Below are 18,337 nucleotides of genomic sequence, written 5' to 3' on the forward strand. Positions count from 1 at the left end.
GGTAAGATACAATGGGCCTCTGGAAAAAATACCTAATGCTGAAACCTGGCCTCTATAAAGAAACAGAATCCTGCCAAACACATACTTTCATGGGTGCCATTTGTGAACCTCACACCAGGAAATGTAAGCCTTCCAGTTTCTATAGGAAATGTTCCTATAAACTTCTTTTCTAGCACCGAACATGATGGGGATGACAGAATCCAACACTCCCCTATCCTTCAGGATCTGGGTTTCAATAGCCACGCCGTCAAATTTAGTGACGGTAAAGCTGGGTGCAATATAGAACCTTGAGACAACAGGTCTGCCCAATACGACAGGGCCTATGGACATTCTACTGCAATCTTCACTATGTCCGCGTACCAGGCACTCCTGGGCTCCCCAAGTTCTGAGTAGCCACAACAATGGAGAAATAATTTTTGTAAAAATTCTGGGTGCTGTGGCCAGTCCAAATGGTAGCGCTATGAACTGGAAATGCTGAGCCGCAACTGCAAATCATAGAAATCTTTGGCGAGGAATAAATATCAGTACATGCAGGTATGCGTTCTTAATGTCTACGGTCACCAAAAAAATTAATTTCTGTAGGGAGGCCACTACTGACCGAACCGATTCAATAGAAAAGGATCGGACATTTAGGAACCGATTTCTCCCCTTGAGATCCAAAATGGGCCTTACATCCCCATTTAGTTTTCGGATGGTAAACAGATTTGAATAAAACCCCTGAAATCTGTTGTTCGCTGGAACCTCCATGATCACTCTCTGAGACAATAGGCTATGGAGTGCCTGAAATAAAGCTCTTCTTTTCTCTGGATTTATTGGTACATTTGATCTTAGAAACCGGGGGGAGGGGAATTATTATACAAGATTTACATAGCGCCAACAGTTTGCGCAGAGGTTTACAAAATGAAAGTAGACATTACAGTTACAATACAATTTAATACAAGAGGAAACAGAGAACCCTGCTCGTTAGAGCTTACAATCTAAGAGGGAGGGTTGAGTGATACAAAAAAGTAATAGCTGTGGGGGATGAGCTGATGGCAGAAATAAAAAACACTTTACTAGTTAGAAGCAGGATAGGCTTCTTTAAAAAGGGTTTACAGGGATCGTCTAAAGGTGGATAGTTTAGGAGATAATCGGACAGATTGGTGTAGGAAGTTCCATAGGATGGGAGAACCTTGGCAGAAATCCTGAAGCCGAGCATGGGAGGAGGTGACACAAGAACTAGAGAGCAGAAGGTCTTGGGAGGATCGAAGAGAGGTTTGGTTGATATTTTGAGACCAGGTTGAAAATGTAGCTGGGGGCAGAGTTGTGGATGGCTTTGAAAGTTGTTGTTAGTATTTTGAATTTTATTCGTTGAGCGAGTGGAAGCCAGTGGAGAGATTGGCAGAGAGGGGCAGCAGACACTGAACGGTTGGTAAGGTGGATGAGCCTGGCAGCAGCATTCATGATGGACTGGAGGGGGGATAGCCTATGCAAAGGTAAGCAATGAGGGAGTTGCAGTAGTCGAGGCAAGAGATAACCAGGCACTGAATTAGAAGCTTTTTGGTATCATTGGTTAAAAGGGGGCATATTCTGGAGATGTTGCAGAGGTTGAAATGAAGTTTAAGGGTGTTACTGAGCGTGATAAAATAGGTTTGCTTGGCAGTGAGGAGACAGGAATTGTATTTTTGAAAGGCAGATTGGTTGAAGCCTTGCTGGGTCTTAAGTCTTACGCCATAAACGCTCAAGAGCACAGCTACGTTTTTTCAGGCATCTGGTATTGTCAGTTTGCCAGGGCTGCAGCAGGGCCTAATTCTGTGTGTAGTGAGAGAGACCAATGTGTCCAGGGTGGATGACAGAAAACTGTTGTAGACAGAAGTGGCCAAGTTGGGGCAGGACAGGGCTGAGATTTTGTCAGAGACAATCTGTTGCAGAAAAAAAGGAGAAGGGTTAAGATAACGAAGATTTCTACAGGTAACACTGTTAAGTAGTTGGAAGACAAGGAGGAGGAAGCCAAGCAGAGTGAAGCTAATACGGGAGTGATCAGAAAAAGGAAAAAAGGAAAGTTGGTGAGTTTGCAAGGAGTGCATAGATAGGAGAATACAAGGTCGAGGCTGTTACTTTTAGAGTGAGCAGAAGCATGAGTCTATTGTTTTAGGTCAAAAGAAGTGGTTAGTCTCATAAGTTTAGAAGTAGCAGGTGTGTTAAGATTAACAGGGATGTTGAAGTCACTGAGAATGATTGTGGGAATTTCAGAAGAGAAAGTAAGGTAGCCAGGCAGAGAAATCATCAAGGAAGCTTGATACTGATCCAGGAGGCTGATAGATCACAGCAATTATTAAAGAAAATGGAGAGAATAGATGGATACAGTGAACTTCAAATGAGGAGAGGGACAGAGAGGGAGGTGAATGAAGGACCTGAAAAATGCTTTGAGGGGATAGGAGGATTCCAACTCCACCTCCTTTCCGTCCACTAGGCCTGGGAGAGTGAGTCCAGAGGAGACCAACATGGAAGAGGGCAGAAGTAGGGGGAAGTCAGATTTGTGAAGCCAAGTTTCTGTAATTTCAAGCAGGTTAAAGGAGTTTGTGATAAAAGGGTCATGGAAAGAGGTGAGTTTGTTACAGACAGAGAGGGCATTGCAAAGGACACAGGAAAAGGAGAGTCTGGTTCTAGAAAGAATAGGAATAGTAACCAGATTGAGTGGATTGTGGCCGCTGTTAGAGGATAGGGGGTGCCAAGTGTGTTGGTTAAAGGAAAAAGATGGCAGCCCAGGATTTGGGGAAATGTCTCAAGATGGTAGGAGAAGCATAAGAGTAGGAAAGGTAATATGGGAGCGTGACATATAAAGGGACAGGTCCCAGTGTCCTGGAAGTTTTATTAGTATGTGGGTTCAGAATTAAAAGGAATTGATATATGCCGTAATAAGGTGAAAACAGGCGTGAGGGTGACATATATCTAAGCTGTGGGGTGGAGAAGAGCGGTGAAGGAGAGAGAGTTTGAAGAGAGATGATACAACTGTGAGAAGGAGGAGTAGGGAGTGCGTGTTACAGAGTGGTAAGATAAAAGAGCTGAATGGGGAAACAGGTCACCTGTAGTCTGTTTAGTATCTGGAGTTGTCTGCTGTGGTTTCTCGCTTTGTGCTTTTGCTGAAGTGCAGAGCCAAAGTGCAATGCTCAATACTTAATCCAACATTAAGACTTTATCCAACATTATTATAGTTGCCAATGCTATCCCTGGCTGCGCTGCCCCCTGGCTGGGCCTCCCCTAAGAAGGCCTACATTTTTACTGAGTTGGGTGGAGGTATTGCCAATTAATCAATTAAGAATGCATAGGAGAGACACATGGCTAGCAGGGCAAACTTCTCACACCAAAAGACGACTACAAGAGAAAACAAGAGAGCAGGAGTGCACAGTTGTAAGGATTAGGATCAGCTCATAAACTTGGGTTAGACATTAAGAGCAAAATAAATATCACAGTAATATGAAGAGAGCTACAGATTTTGGAAGCAGCAAAAATGACCAATAAGAACATTAATAGTAATAAATCAGCATCAGTTAGAGGTGGATTTTGAAAGCAGTATAAATTACCATATAGCCCAGCAGGGTCAATTAGCAGTCATACATGGCATGGAAGATAGTACAAATGGATATTGCTTGTAGACATTTACTTTATCCAAGATGATAGTTGCCAATGCTACCCCTGGCTGAAATATCTGAAACTTTAGCATTTACCCAAAAATAATCGTGGAAATTACTCATTTGTCTTGGATTAGAGCTCTGCATGCGGCCACAAAATTCAAAAGCATTCCCTCCACCCAAACAACTGGGGGTGCCCCTTCATAAGGAGGCGGACCTTGGATCTGTCAGACGGCTTTTACACCCAGGGCCTCCTTGGGTTTTGATTCTGAGATCTACCTCTGGAGGTTGGAATCTGTGTGGCGAAACGACTGCCTGGTAAATGAGGGCCCAGCAACCAAAGCCCCTATCACCTTAAAATAAGGGCATTTGGATTTCCTCCTAGAGGGAAGAAGAGCATTCTTCCCCCTGAAATCTTTTGGATAGATTTGTCCAAATCTTCCCCAAACAGCCGTTTTGCATGAAATGGAATACCTGCCACCAATTTTTTTACATGGCAGTTCTGCCAACCAACTCTTACCAATAAACACTAGTGGCCCATTGCATAACACAGATTTCATTCTGTTCTACAGATGACCTGGTAAGCTTTGCAGCATAAGCCATTCTGTCACTTCTCATCATTCAGGAACATAGAAATTCTAGTTTCGTCTGTTCAAATAATATTGTAGAACAATTCTGAAGGCTGTACTGACTATTGCATAATCTGAAGCCTAGCATCTGCTTTTCTTCGAAGGTAGCACTGACATAGCCTAGAGGTATGTTTTTTGTCATTATCTTGCTGTGAGATGAACCTCTGACCAACGGGCAAGTTCATGCCCCTGCTATAATGCTGTGGTAGGCTTTTTAGTTTAGAGTAAGTCCAGACACAGCTGCAGAAAGGAGATGACTCATTCAACGAGGAAACTCCTAGGGTGGTAGCCCAAAAATTCACAATAAGCAAAGTATGCCTTCCTTGTCTGATGATGGGCATAATGGGAAGTAGCGGTCGGAATTGTAGAAAACACAAAAGATGTCTCTGACCAAAAAAAAAAAAAAAAAACAGGGCTTCGAACAGTCATGCTAATAAAGCCAGTGACCACGACAGAGGATAGCAAAACAATCCTGGGTGTAGAAGATCTTAATCTGACAGAGCCCACAGTGCATCTGCAGGGGATTTACCAGGTTAGCATAAGCCATCTGTCTAGGTCTCTCTGGAGCAATGAGGATCATGGAAATTGGCCAAGAAAAAGTTTTAGGGGAGGAAAAGCATAGGTCAACATGTCATCTGTGCATCCAATACAGAAACCCTGTACCTGGAGACAAGCCTGTCCAATCTGATGTCACACCTGATGGCTAGAAGGTCCAACATTCAGCATCTTCAATCTGTGACAGATTCGTCAACAACTCCAGGTGTGGTGACCACTTCCCCAGACCCGGACGCTTCTGGCTGAGGAAGTAGGCCTGCCCAACGTCTATACCTGGGCAGAAAAACCTGGAATATAACGTTCTGCCAGAAAGAGATCCAAACTACCAGTCTTGCCATGGTGAGACTTCTGATTCTCCCTGATCACCCAAACTTTTAGGATGTCGATTGAAAGATGAGACTCCCCTGACAAGCAAGTCCAAAACACTAACAAGGTGCCCAAGATTCCTCCCTAGCCTGACATCCATCATGAAATCTTTCAAAATGGGGAAACGAAGGACTTTCAAAATCAGAGACAGCTTCCTGAGCCACCAGACCAGGCACAACTTGTTTGTACGTGCCAAATGAATTGATCTGTCCAGGGAGCTGATTGACCTGGAAGAGTGAAACTCCAGTTGCAGCCCTGGGATACGACCTCGTGCACACAAGTATCAGAGATGCAAGTTGTCCAAGAATGCGGAGAAAAGCTTGTCTATGGATTCTGCAGACTGAGTGTAAGACTACAGGGGTAGACTGGGAAACTAGCTTGGAGGGTCTGGACGAAGAAGTGAACAAAACAAAAACATTCTTAACAACCGGATAGAGGGGGGGGGGCGCAGAGAGCGGTGACTGACATTCCAGCTCTCTGCTCAGAGCGGCTGTAAGAAGTCATTGATCAGCATTAGAGCTGCCGGGGGACAGATGCAGCATCGGCCTGACGCTGCATTTACCCAAGTATAAATAGGGGGACAAAAAGCCATACTTCTCTTTGAACCACTTGCCATCCTGAGGATTTACCCCCCCCCTTAATGGCCAGATCTCTTTTGCTATTCGGCGCTACACTATTTCAACTGATAATTGTGTGGTCATGCAATGCTGTACCCAAATGAAATTTACGTACTTTTTTTTCACAAAAATAGAGCCTTCTTTTGGTTGTATTTGATCACCTGTGTGTTTTTTATTTTTTGCTCTATAAACAAAAAAAGACCGAAAATGTTTAAGAAAAAAAACTATATTTTTTTTACTTTCGGCTATAAAAAATATATAGTAAACTCAAAGTTTGTTATAAATTTAGGCCAAAATGTATTCCGCTGCATGTTTTTGGTAAAAAAAAATCCCAATAAGTGTATATTGATTGCTTTGTGTGAAAGTTATAGTGTCTACAAACTATGGTATAGATACTGCAATTTACACCATTTTTTGCTATACAGCGCTGCACTAGTTTAACTGACAATTGTGCGGTCATGCAATATGGTACATAAATGAAATTTACATCCTTTTTTCCCACAAATACAGCTTTCTTTCATTTGTATTTGATCAATTATGCGCTTTTTATTTTTGGCGCTATAAACAAAAAAGACCGAAAAAAAATGTTTTTGTCATTTTCCAAAAACTTGCAGAAAAAAAAAAAAAAAAAAAAAGAAATCTTCCATGGACTCAATATGCCTCTCAGCAGATAGCTTAGGGTGTCTACTTTCCGAAAAGAGGTAATTTGGGGGTGTTTGTACTGTCCTGGTATTTTAGCACCTCAAGAAATGTGATAGCATAGTTTGTAGACGCTATAACTTTCACACAAAGCAATCAATATACACTTGTTGGGATTTTTTACCAAAAACATGTAGCAGAATACATTTTGGCCTAAAGTTATGACTAACTTTGAGTTTACTATATATTTTTTAAAGCTGAAAGTAAAAAATATTTTTTTAAACAATTTTTGGTCTTTTGTTTATAGCACAAAAAAGAAAAAGCGCACAGGTGATCAAATACCACCGAAAGAAAGCTCTATTTGTGTGAAAAAAAGGAAGTAAATTTAGTTTGGGTACAGCATTGCATGACCATGCAAATACCAGTTGAAATAGTGCAGCGCCGAACAGCAAAAAAAAGGAATGGTCATTAATGGGGGTAAATCCTCAGGATGGCAAGTGGTTAAATTACACACAGGTGGACTCTATTTAATAATTAGGTGACTTCTGAAGATTTTAGTTAGAAGTATCAGAGTAAAAATTATTGCTCTCCCACCTATGTAGTCTGACTATCAGAGGGCAAATTGGCCAGTGTTTTGTTTGTGGGAGGATTTATAAATCCACAAACCCCCATAGTGCCCAAACTCCTTTGAAGTCTTTGATAGCCGAATCTTTTTTGAATGTAGCCTTAGAAATAAAGTCAAGTGTGAACGAGCCCTTAACGTGGCTTAAAAAAAAAAAAAAAATCAGCATTACAAATACATTAAATCTTTTAAATCACATGCATGGGTGATGCCTTAACCTGCATGAGAAGTTGAGCACCAGTAAAATAAACACCTGCAAAAGTGAAAAAAAAACAAAAAAAAAAACAAAACACACCATTCATTAATAAATGACCAATCATTCCCTGGCCTGTAAAACAGAGTAGCCAGGCATACCAGGGACCTGGACAAAGTATGGTCAGGACTGTATTTGGTAAAGGACTTCTGTAAGCATTCCTGGCTGGGAAGTAGTCATTTGTGACAGGAGGAGACTGTTGTGGCACAAGTAGTCATTTTTGAGGATTCAAGTTGGATCAACATTGCTGGGTGACATGATTGATATTGGATTTACTCGGGGGAACATTGCTTATTTAAAAAAAAAGTACTTTTTTTTTTTATTGGTGTCTATTTTCTTCAACCTTTGTTTTATTGTGAATCGTGTAACAAGGGGCACCCAATGCTAAGGCATGTGGCCTGATATGATTCAGGAAAGGCGAGGGGGGGATGAGGAGGGATACAAAGCTGCCTCCCTGTGTTCAAATACATCCCTTCGGATACCTGCCGGCTTGTTTACAATATGAAATGAGCTGATGGGAAGCTGTCATTTAGTAGTAGTAAAAATGCCACTAATGAAGCACCTGCCAGAAACCAGAGTGTGGGCAGGTAGGAGAACTATGCATACATGGCCATTTTGTTCATCTGTGAACAAGCTGGGTTTTGGTCAAACCCACAGCCAACCCAAACCTCATCCTTGTGATAAGGAAGAGAAATCCCTGTTCATTTCTATGCTAAGCTGACTGCTGTCAAGTTACTCCTTGGATATTTCAAGAAATTATACTTGAAAGAAATCAGTTCAAGAGACTAGTCATATAAATGAACACAGAACAGTTCAGCCTTTATTTTCTATTACTCTTCAGTACAAATTTTTTTGTATAATTATCAACTACTGAACAAAAAAAAAAAATCAGTAAAGTAAGCCCTGAACACCACATCACTGCCATCTCTAACTCTGATATAGGCAACAAATATTTACTAACCTTGTTCACATGAAGGCTTCACTTCTTGGAGGTAGTCAATGGCAAATGAATCTACTGGCCTCTCATCAAAATCTATAAAAAAAATATATATACACCATGTTAGCAAACAATGTGCATAGGTGCAAATAATAGGCCCTATGGTAGGAGTAACCAGAAAGCTATGCTTTTTGTTTTTAGTTCATTTTTTAATTAAATCTGCACTCCAGGCTGGTGTAAAATGTAACAATGTAGAATGCTTTGTCTTGGGGAATTGGAAAAAGTACAAAATACTTACCCTATTTCCACTCACCCAAGGATTACCTTCAGGCTTACAAAGTTGTACAGATGCTCTCCTGTACTGAAATTGCTTACTGTGAGCTTCTCAATGTGCAGTAGAAGCTGTAGTAAGTTAGATAGAGCCTGCCTCATTTCCTGGTTGGAGGACATCCAAAATCATCTACTTTCAGACTGACATTTCATCAAGGCATTTTGATATTTACATTGTTCATCCACGACAGCACACTGCTTACATCAGGGCTGAGGGCTCTTACAAGGAGTACTAAGGCAGGGTACTGTTATGTTTTCAGGAAGTTATATACAGCACCCCACCAGCCCCTTGCACCAGCCATGATCGGTGTGCACTGCTCGGAGAATCACACAGACCCAGTGATTACCCCATTGGGTCTAAAAAAAGGCATCAGTGAAAACGGAAAGGTTTTATTTAAATGTTATTTGCATGTTGACTGAGGATGGGAACGGAAGGGGGGAGGACCAGGAAGGACAAAATATAAGCAGGTTAAAATCAGCTTTACATTTTATTACTTACATAATGAATCACCGACGTAATGGAGAACAAAGCAACAGATTAATTTTAATGCTTGCTCCTGAAGCAGATTTCAATCACCACCCCTCTGGCAAGGTGTAGGAGAGTCCACTCCTCTCAAGCACAAGTGCTTGGTATTAAGCAGAATTGCAGGTACACAGAAATGAGAAAAATCTGATGCTCTACGCAATGCCTCTTTAACCACTTGCCTACCCGGCACTTATACCCCCTTATTTACCAGGCCAATTTTCAGCTTTCAGTGCTGTCGCACTTTGATTGACAATTGCGCGGTCCTGCAAGATTGTACCCATATGAAATTATCATTTTTTTCTCACCAATAGAGCTTTCTTTTGCTGGTATTTAATTGCTGCTGGGAACTTTACTTTTTGTGCTATAAGCAAAAAAACTGCAAAAAAAATTGGAAAAAAAAAAAAAAAAGTTTGTTTCTATTATAAAATTTTTCAAACAGGTAATTTTTTTCCTTCACTGATGTGCGTTGATGAGGCAGCACTGATGGGCAGCACTGATGGGCACTGATAGGCACTGATAGGCAGCACTAATGAGGTGTCACAGATAGGTGGCACTGACTGACATCACCGCTGGGCACAGACTGGCACCACCGCTGGGCACAGACTGGCACAACCGCTGGGCACAGACTGGCACAACCGCTGGGCACAGACTGGCACAACCGCTGGGCACAGACTGGCACAACCGCTGGGCGCACAGGTGGGCGCACTGCTGGGCGCACAGGTGGGCGCACTGCTGGGCGCAGGTGGGCAGAACTTGTGTGTGGCACTGCTGGGCACCGATCATCAGGGCACTGATGATCAGTGACCCTGATGATTGGTGCCGATCCCCGCTCTGACAACTGCCGGTTTTCAGCAGTACTTTCCTCACGATCTGACAGCGTGAGGAAAGTGCAGCCGAGAACCGGCATTTGCATTTCCCGGTGATCAGCTTGTCATTGGACACGGCTGATCACGTGGTAAAAGGCCGCTGTGATTGGCCTTTTACCACATCACATGATCAGCTGTGTCCTTAGGACACAGCGATCACGAAGATCGCCGGGGGCGCGCAGGAGAGCGCATTCTGGGAGGACGTCATATGACGTCCACCCAGAACTGGCCGGCCGCAGTGCAGCCGTCATTCGGCTATCTGCGGTCGGCAAGTAGTTAACACTGCTCTGTTGAAAGGAAAAAAAAAAAAACACACTAGCTTTTTTATGTGGTTTTGGTGCATTTTCTAGTTGCCTGCCCCAAATCATGCAGCTGTGAATATGGACACCAAAAAAACAACCATTGCGCAAATTTGATGCGTTTTTCATTCATTTCAATGGGGATGTGCGTTTAAGTCTATTTTTTTTTAAACATGCACCAAAAATGCAGTACACTAGTGTGAAGAGTTCTATAGGATTTAAAGGGATACATTTTTCATGCATTTTTTTCTGCTTTTTAAACTCAAAAAGGTGCATCAAAAACTGATCAGTGTGAAAGGACCATAAGCCCCTGATGTTTATGCAGGACTTACTGCAACTGTTTGTAAACAAAGGGAAGGCAAGTCTAAGCAGATATGCAGCAGAATACGGGGCGTTTCACACTGTAGCACTTCTAAAAACGCGCTGTGTGTTAAAAAAATAAATACAACATATATTCCATGAATTCTGTATTTTTTTTTTTTCAACAATGTGCATTGGGGCTCTGCCCAAAAGGTCATTCATCAAATGTACCTCCTTTAATGTAAAAGTCCTTAATGTCAATGAAAAAAGATCAAGATTATGGTTAGACCTTGGTAAAATGGGGAGCAGTATATCCACTTTAAAAAAAAAAAAGATTAAGTGCCTAAATTGAGGAATATGATTTCTGGTCACTTATCCCTGCCCTTCACCCTTGCTGAAGGCTAAAGGGATCTGTATTCTCATTGATTTTACGGTCCCTTGGAAACTGTCCTCATATTTAGTCGATGAGCTTTTAAGGAACATTCTGGTTAAAGGTTTAATCGCCATTACTCTAGAAACGCTACTTAATGTTTATTTTCTAAATGCAGACCAATTACAATTTCTTAAAAACTTCTGTGGTGCTGGAACACAGTGAGGGCCTTTTGATTCAAGGCAGAGATTCCAACTTTACATACAACCCATTGATGTCTCTAGGTGGAGGGGGCTCACGTTTGTCTCACAATTGTCCAAAATGTCTTGGCATGCTGACGCCTGAAGAGTTGCCTTCACTGGAACAAAGGGGCCAAGCCCAACCCCAGAAAAGCAACCCCACACCATAATCCCCCCTCCACCAAACTTTATACTTGACACAATGCAGTCAGACAAGTAATGTTCTGGCAACAGCCAAACTAAGACACGTCCACCGGATTGCCAGAGAAGCGCGATTGGTCATGCCCAGTGAACACATCTCTGCTGCTCTAGAGCCCAGTGGCGGTCTGCTTTACACCACTGCATCTGGCGCTTTGCATTGCACTTGGTGATGTAAGGCTTGGATGCAGCTGCTCGGCCATGGAAACCCATTCCCTGAAGCTCTCTACACACTGTTGTGTTAATTTGAAGGCCACACCAAGTTTGGAGATCTCTAGCTATTGACTCTGCAGACAGTTGGCGACTTCTGCACAATGTGTGCCTCAGCATGCACTGACCCCACTCTCGTTTTACGTGGCCTACCACTTTGTGGTGCTGCTGTTCCCAGTTGCTTCCACATTGTTATAATACCACTAACAGGTGACTGTGGAATATTTAGTAGCCAGGAAATGTCACGGATGCACTTACTGCACAGATGGCAACCTATCACGGTACCACTCTGAATTCACTGAGCTCCTGAGAGCGACCCATTCTTTCACAAAATGTTTGTAGATGCGTCCATAAGCAAAATGTTTACAATTCCATGAATCTATTTCTTCAAATTGTGAAGTGTATATATGGAATTGTGAATATTTTGTTATGAGCACTAATTTATGGACACAAGGACTGTACAAAACAATTTCATCTTTAAGTGGACAACCGGAGTCACAATAAAGTGCTCAAACCTTTTTAATCATATCGTCTATCGGCCCAGGAGGACAGGGTTATTCCAGCTGTTGGGGATTGTTGTGTGTATGAGATTTGGGTTGGGAGGTGTTGGGATGCACCTAAGCGTTTCATACTAGATTCTTACAGGTACACCAACTAGTGAAGAGAGTGAAATGGGATGGGGGTGGGGAGGAGGAGGATAAGCAGAACTTCCCTTTTTGGGTGAAGTTCTATACTGCAACCAGCATTCTTGATATCACCCAGGGTTAAGCCCTGGTTCACACTAGTGAGAGGTGCGGAAAACCTGCAATCTGTGCGCATTTCCCGCACTGCATTCAAAACACACTGCCCTTGTGATCTGCAGCAGGTATCAGAGCAATCTTAACATCGCAAACGCAGTGTGTTTGCCTGCACCAGATAGCATGGTACAAAACTACCATGCAATCCAGATATAGTAAGTTTCCAAAAGTAGTACGCGCATGCACTACTTTTGGTACAAAGCAGTGCAATTTGAGCCCATTCAAAATGTTAATTGAATGTGAATTGAACACTGAATCGCACGTGATTTGCATAGGCATGCGATGTGCATTCCTGTGCGATTCACAGTGTGAACCTAGACTTAATCTTAGGTAGTTGTTCCTAAATGCTACAGGTGGTGGCTCTCCAATAAAGCAGGGTGGATAAAAATCAATGATTAACAAAAAAAAAAACAAAAAAAAAACGATTTTTTTTTAATTTAAATCGGATTTTTTTTAATAAAATGCTTTTTGAGGAAAATATATTACCATCCAAAAGGTTATTCCATCATGAAATAAAGATTAGTTTTTTAATTATGTAGAATAAGGCTGTATAGGTTTAATTTTTTCGGTAAATAAATTCCATGAATCCATTCACAATGTCATGCTCTTCCAGAGGTTTTTGTAAGATTATTGGGCAGTTTCTCTGCCTACAAGATATTATCACAGATGCTTGGTTTACTTTTGCAGTTCTCAAAACTGAATTTGACTCAGCGGAGATCACATGCCTCTTCACAGCAAAAATGTTATAACATGAACAGAGTTAAGAAAAAGACCTTCATCCTAACTTCTACAAACCTATGAATACAGAATCAACCCCTTCAGTGCTAAGTTTCAAGAAGTTCAGTGAATAGAATAGAAACAATATTTTTCTGATTGTTTGGAGTGGAATAGATCTGCACAAGAAGAAAGTGAAACTAAGTGTGAGGAGGAAGGGGCTGACAGTCTTAGCACAGATATGATAATGGCCGGGATAGGTTCCTTTTATTTTAAACCTCTACATTGAGCTTAGAGATGCCCACAACATAAGAAAAACCAGTTAAAATAAACCCTCTAAATACACATCATAAAACAAAAAGCCTATCGAAGAAGTAGACATCATTAACATAATGAAGTAGCTGAGTATTCCTTACATTGCTTAGAAGTATATCAAAAGCCATTTTTTTTATTTTGAAAGAAGCAGACAATGGTTAAAAGACTATGTCTCTAAACTTAGGCCCTTTGATTGCTTCTATCTGGCCCATGAGGCATTATTCCCCCCACTGAGAGCAACAGTGGTGCATAGTTCCCACCACTGACAGTCAATGGGGAACTATTCCTCCCACTGATAGCAATCACGGGTCACTATTCCTCCCACTGGCAGCAATCACGGGTCACTATTCCTCCCACTGGCAGCAATCACGGGTCACTATTCCTCCCACTGGCACCAATCACGGGTCACTATTCCTCCCACTGGCACCAATCGTGGGGCACTATTCCTCCCACTGGCACCAATCGTGGGGCACTATTCCTCCCACTGGCACCAATCGTGGGGCACTATTCCTCCCACTGGCACCAATCGTGGGGCACTATTCCTCCCACTGGCACCAATCGTGGGGCACTATTCCTCCCACTGGCACCAATCGTGGGGCACTATTCCTCCCACTGGCACCAATCGTGGGGCACTATTCCTCCCACTGGCACCAATCGTGGGGCACTATTCCTCCCACTGGCACCAATCGTGGGGCACTATTCCTCCCACTGGCACCAATCGTGGGGCACTATTCCTCCCACTGGCACCAATCGTGGGGCACTATTCCTCCCACTGGCACCAATCGTGGGGCACTATTCCTCCCACTGGCACCAATCGTGGGGCACTATTCCTCCCACTGGCACCAATCGTGGGGCACTATTCCTCCCACTGGCACCAATCGTGGGGCACTATTCCTCCCACTGGCACCAATCGTGGGGCACTATTCCTCCCACTGGCACCAATCGTGGGGCACTATTCCTCCCACTGGCACCAATCGTGGGGCACTATTCCTCCCACTGGCACCAATCGTGGGGCACTATTCCTCCCACTGGCACCAATCGTGGGGCACTATTCCTCCCACTGACACCAATCGTGGGGCACTATTCCTCCCACTGGCACCAATCGTGGGGCACTATTCCTCCCACTGGCACCAATCGTGGGGCACTATTCCTCCCACTGGCACCAATCGTGGGGCACTATTCCTCCCACTGGCACCAATCATGGGGCACTATTCCTCCCACTGGCACCAATCATGGGGCACTATTCCTCCCACTGACACCAATGATGGGGCACTATTCCTCCCACTGGCACCAATCATGGGGCACTATTCCTCCCACTGGCACCAATCATGGGGCACTATTCCTCCCACTGGCACCAATCATGGGGCACTATTCCTCCCACTGGCACAAATCATGGGGCACTATTCCTCCCACTGGCATCAATCATGGGGCACTATTCCTCCCACTGGCACCAATCATGGGGCACTATTCCTCCCACTGGCACAAATCATGGGGCACTATTCCTCCCACTGGCACAAATCATGGGGCACTATTCCTCCCACTGGCACAAATCATGGGGCACTATTCCTCTCACTGGCACAAATCATGGGGCACTATTCCTCCCACTGGCACAAATCATGGGGCACTAATCCTCCCACTGACACCAATCATGGGGCACTAATCCTCCTACTGACACCAATCACTGGGCACTATTCCTTCCACTGACACCAACGATGAGGCACATTTCCTCCCATTGATACCAATGATGAGGCACTATTCCTCCCGCTTACACCAATGATGGGGCATTGTTTACTCCCACTGACAAAAGCACATTTTCAACTCCCACTGGCCAGTCTGACCCCTCTAAAGTCAAAAAGACAGTAAAATGGCCCTTTGTTTAGAAAGTTTGGAGACCCCTGGTGTCACGGACTGCCAGTGCCTCTCCCATCCCCCGCCATATCCCTCCACCCCTCCCTTCCCCCTGGCACATTCTGAAATCTGCTGGGCCGGCTGTTGCCGAAGCAACCTAGCCGCGTCCCACTTGATTTTCAAAACTCTCGCACAGGAAGTAGCCTCTCTCTGTTCCTGGCCATGCGGCTGGAACCATCTTGCTCCCAGAAAGATGCTGGGAGGCTCGGGTGAGGGGGACCGAGCCTCCCCAGCCATCCCCCCTGCGCACTCTGCAGACCCCAAAAGGTCAGGACTGTAGTCCTCTGCAATACCTCAGGGTTGGGAGTCTCCACAGCTCTGCATGAGCCTTCTCCTCAAACCCCACAGCTGAGACCCTGCCAGTCTGTAAGCCTGTCTACTGGGCACCCCTGCACCCTGTCTGCTGCTGAGTGCTCTGGGAGCTGCTGCTGAGGGAGCCTGCACACTGTCCGTGGCTGCGTGTCCCTGGAAGCTGTCTGCTGCTGAGTGCCCTGGGAGCTGCTGCTGAGGGAGCCTGCACACTGTCCGTGGCTGCGTGTCCCTGGAGGCTGTCTGCTGCTGAGTGCCCTGGGAGCTGCTGCTGAGGGAGCCTGCACACTGTCCGTGGCTGCGTGTCCCTGGAGGCTGTCTGCTGCTGAGTGCCCTAGGAGCTGCTGCTGTCTGCTGATCACTGGTTGTCCCTAGAACGCTGACTGCTGGTCGTCCCTGTCTGGAGCCGCCTGCCGCTGAGGGTCTGCAAGCTGCTTACCGTGAGTGTCCTGAACTGTCCCTGTTGTGCGCACCGACCACCCGTGTCCTGAACTGTCCCTGTTGTGCGCACCGACCACCCGTGTCCTGAACTGTCCCTGTTGTGCGCACCGACCACCCGTGTCCTGAACTGTTCCTGTTGTGTGCACCGACCACCCGTGTCCTGAACTGTTCCTGTTGTGTGCACTGACCACCCGTGTCCTGAACTGTCCCTGTTGTGTGCACTGACCACCTGTGTCCTGAACTGTCCCCGCTGTGTGCACCGACCACCGTGTCCTGAACTGTCCCTGTTGTGCGCACTGACCACCTGTGTCCTGAACTGTGCCTGTTGTGCGCACCGACCACCCGTGTTCTGAGCTGTCCCCACTGTGTGCACCGACCACTGTGTCCTGAACTGTCCCTGCTGTGTGCACCGACCACCGTGTCCTGAACTGTCCCTGCTGTGTGCACCGACCACTCGTGTCCGAACTGCCCCGCTGTGTGTGCACTGACCACCTATGTCCTGATGGCATGCCCGGAGTATAGCTATCTGTGGTGCCCGAGTGCTTGAGCCATCGCTACCCGTTGAGTCCCCGTGAACCCAATGACCCTAGAAAGCTGGGTGGGAGCTTTGCTGTGGCCAGTCTCCACAGCTAGAGTCCCGTTGAGTCCCCAAGGCCCCTGCCCAGTGGTAGGCTGCCGCCTGTTGCCCGAGGCCCCTGCCCAGTGGTAGGCTGCCGCCTGTTGCCCGAGGCCCCTGCCCAGGGGTAGGCTGCCGCCTGTTGCCCGAGGCCCCTGCCCAGGGGTAGGCTGCCGCCTGTTGCCCGAGGCCCCTGCCCAGGGGTAGGCTGCCGCCTGTTGCCCGAGGCCCCTGCCCAGCGGTAGGCTGCCGCCTGTTGCCCGAGGCCCCTGCCCAGGGGTAGGCTGCCGCCTGTTGCCCGAGGCCCCTGCCCAGGGGTAGGCTGCCGCCTGTTGCCCGAGGCCCCTGCCCAGGGGTAGGCTGCCGCCTGTTGCCCGAGGCCCCTGCCCAGGGGTAGGCTGCCGCCTGTTGCCCGAGGCCCCTGCCCAGGGGTAGGCTGCCGCCTGTTGCCCGAGGCCCCTGCCCAGGGGTAGGCTGCCGCCTGTTGCCCGAGGCCCCTGCCCAGGGGTAGGCTGCCGCCTGTTGCCCGAGGCCCCTGCCCAGGGGTAGGCTGCCGCCTGTTGCCCGAGGCCCCTGCCCAGGGGTAGGCTGCCGCCTGTTGCCCGAGGCCCCTGCCCAGTGGTAGGTTGCCGCCTGTTGCCCGAGGCCCCTGCCCAGTGGTAGGTTGCCGCCTGTTGCCCGAGGCCCCTGCCCAGTGGTAGGTTGCCGCCTGTTGCCCGAGGCCCCTGCCCAGTGGTAGGTTGCCGCCTGTTGCCCGAGTCTCCAATCCGCTGTACAGTCACGGAGGGAGCTCTGCTGAGGCCCCAAGCCTAGGGGGGAAGATTGCCTGCCTGTCGCTGAAGACCCCCGTGCCTGGAATCGTCCCTGGTTTGCGCACACATCACCCTCCCTGCCATTTCCCTATTGAGTGTCTGTCAATTTGTTGCTTCAATAAAGTTTTGTGTGTTCCCCATCTTCTCCGTGTGCTCTGACCTGCCTACGCTTCCGTTACACCTGGGTTAAAGCTTAACCCAATTCAGACGCTTTTGTAAAATGTGCTGGAATAAATCCAATGAGGTGCATGTCATCTTGTGGATTTATTGCTTTTATTTACATCAGACAGTTTTATTGGAGCACCGGGAGTACAGTTATTACTATACTTCAGATGCTCTGGGAGAAGGTATGCTGTTGTCTCATGCACACAACATCTCTGCTAAATGAGTTCACATAATACAAAACGTTCTGTGATTGGGAAGGAGGAGAGGAAGGAGGGTGGGCACAGTGGCTGCAAGAGCCCAGACCAGAAGTTCCAGTGTCGGAAAAATAGCATTTGTTGCACCCCCAGCGCTCAGTAAAAATGTCAAATTGTAAATTAAATCGGATATTCACCCTCATTTTTATCTTTCCTCCTCTGTTCAAATAGGGCTCCTCCTCTTTTCCAAGTACCCCCATAACAAGCCCTATGCTATGGGGACACTTGTGCAGACAAGCTCCCAGCCAGGCTGTCTGAGTCCATAGACACACACAGCACCATCAGGAGTTGACTGACAGCAGCAGGAGTCTATGGCTCCCACTGCTCTCAGTGAAGTGTGTGAATCCAGGAAGAGAGGGGATGGCAGTGGGGACAGCACTGAATCGAAAGATAAGTGTAAGGTAAAAAAACACCTAAACTTTAAAGTCACTTTAGCCAC

The 18,337-nt window shown here is 46.1% G+C and overlaps 1 protein-coding gene across 1 annotated transcript in view; it reads right to left on the reverse strand.

Annotated features, from left to right (window-relative positions):
* The window catches only part of LOC149455752 (tudor domain-containing protein 15-like), a 92,597-nt gene that overhangs the window by 52,462 nt on the left and 21,798 nt on the right, over window positions 1–18,337 (reverse strand). The window contains exon 3 of the mRNA XM_089685851.1: window positions 8,254–8,325. Coding sequence (XP_089541977.1) covers window positions 8,254–8,325 — 72 coding nt within the window. The remainder of the gene's footprint in view (window positions 1–8,253; window positions 8,326–18,337) is intronic.

This window comes from Staurois parvus, unplaced genomic scaffold, assembly GCF_062004578.1.
Source record: "Staurois parvus isolate SC_StPar_1 unplaced genomic scaffold, SC_StPar_1.0 ptg000388l, whole genome shotgun sequence".
NCBI classification, from domain to species: Eukaryota; Metazoa; Chordata; class Amphibia; order Anura; family Ranidae; genus Staurois; species Staurois parvus.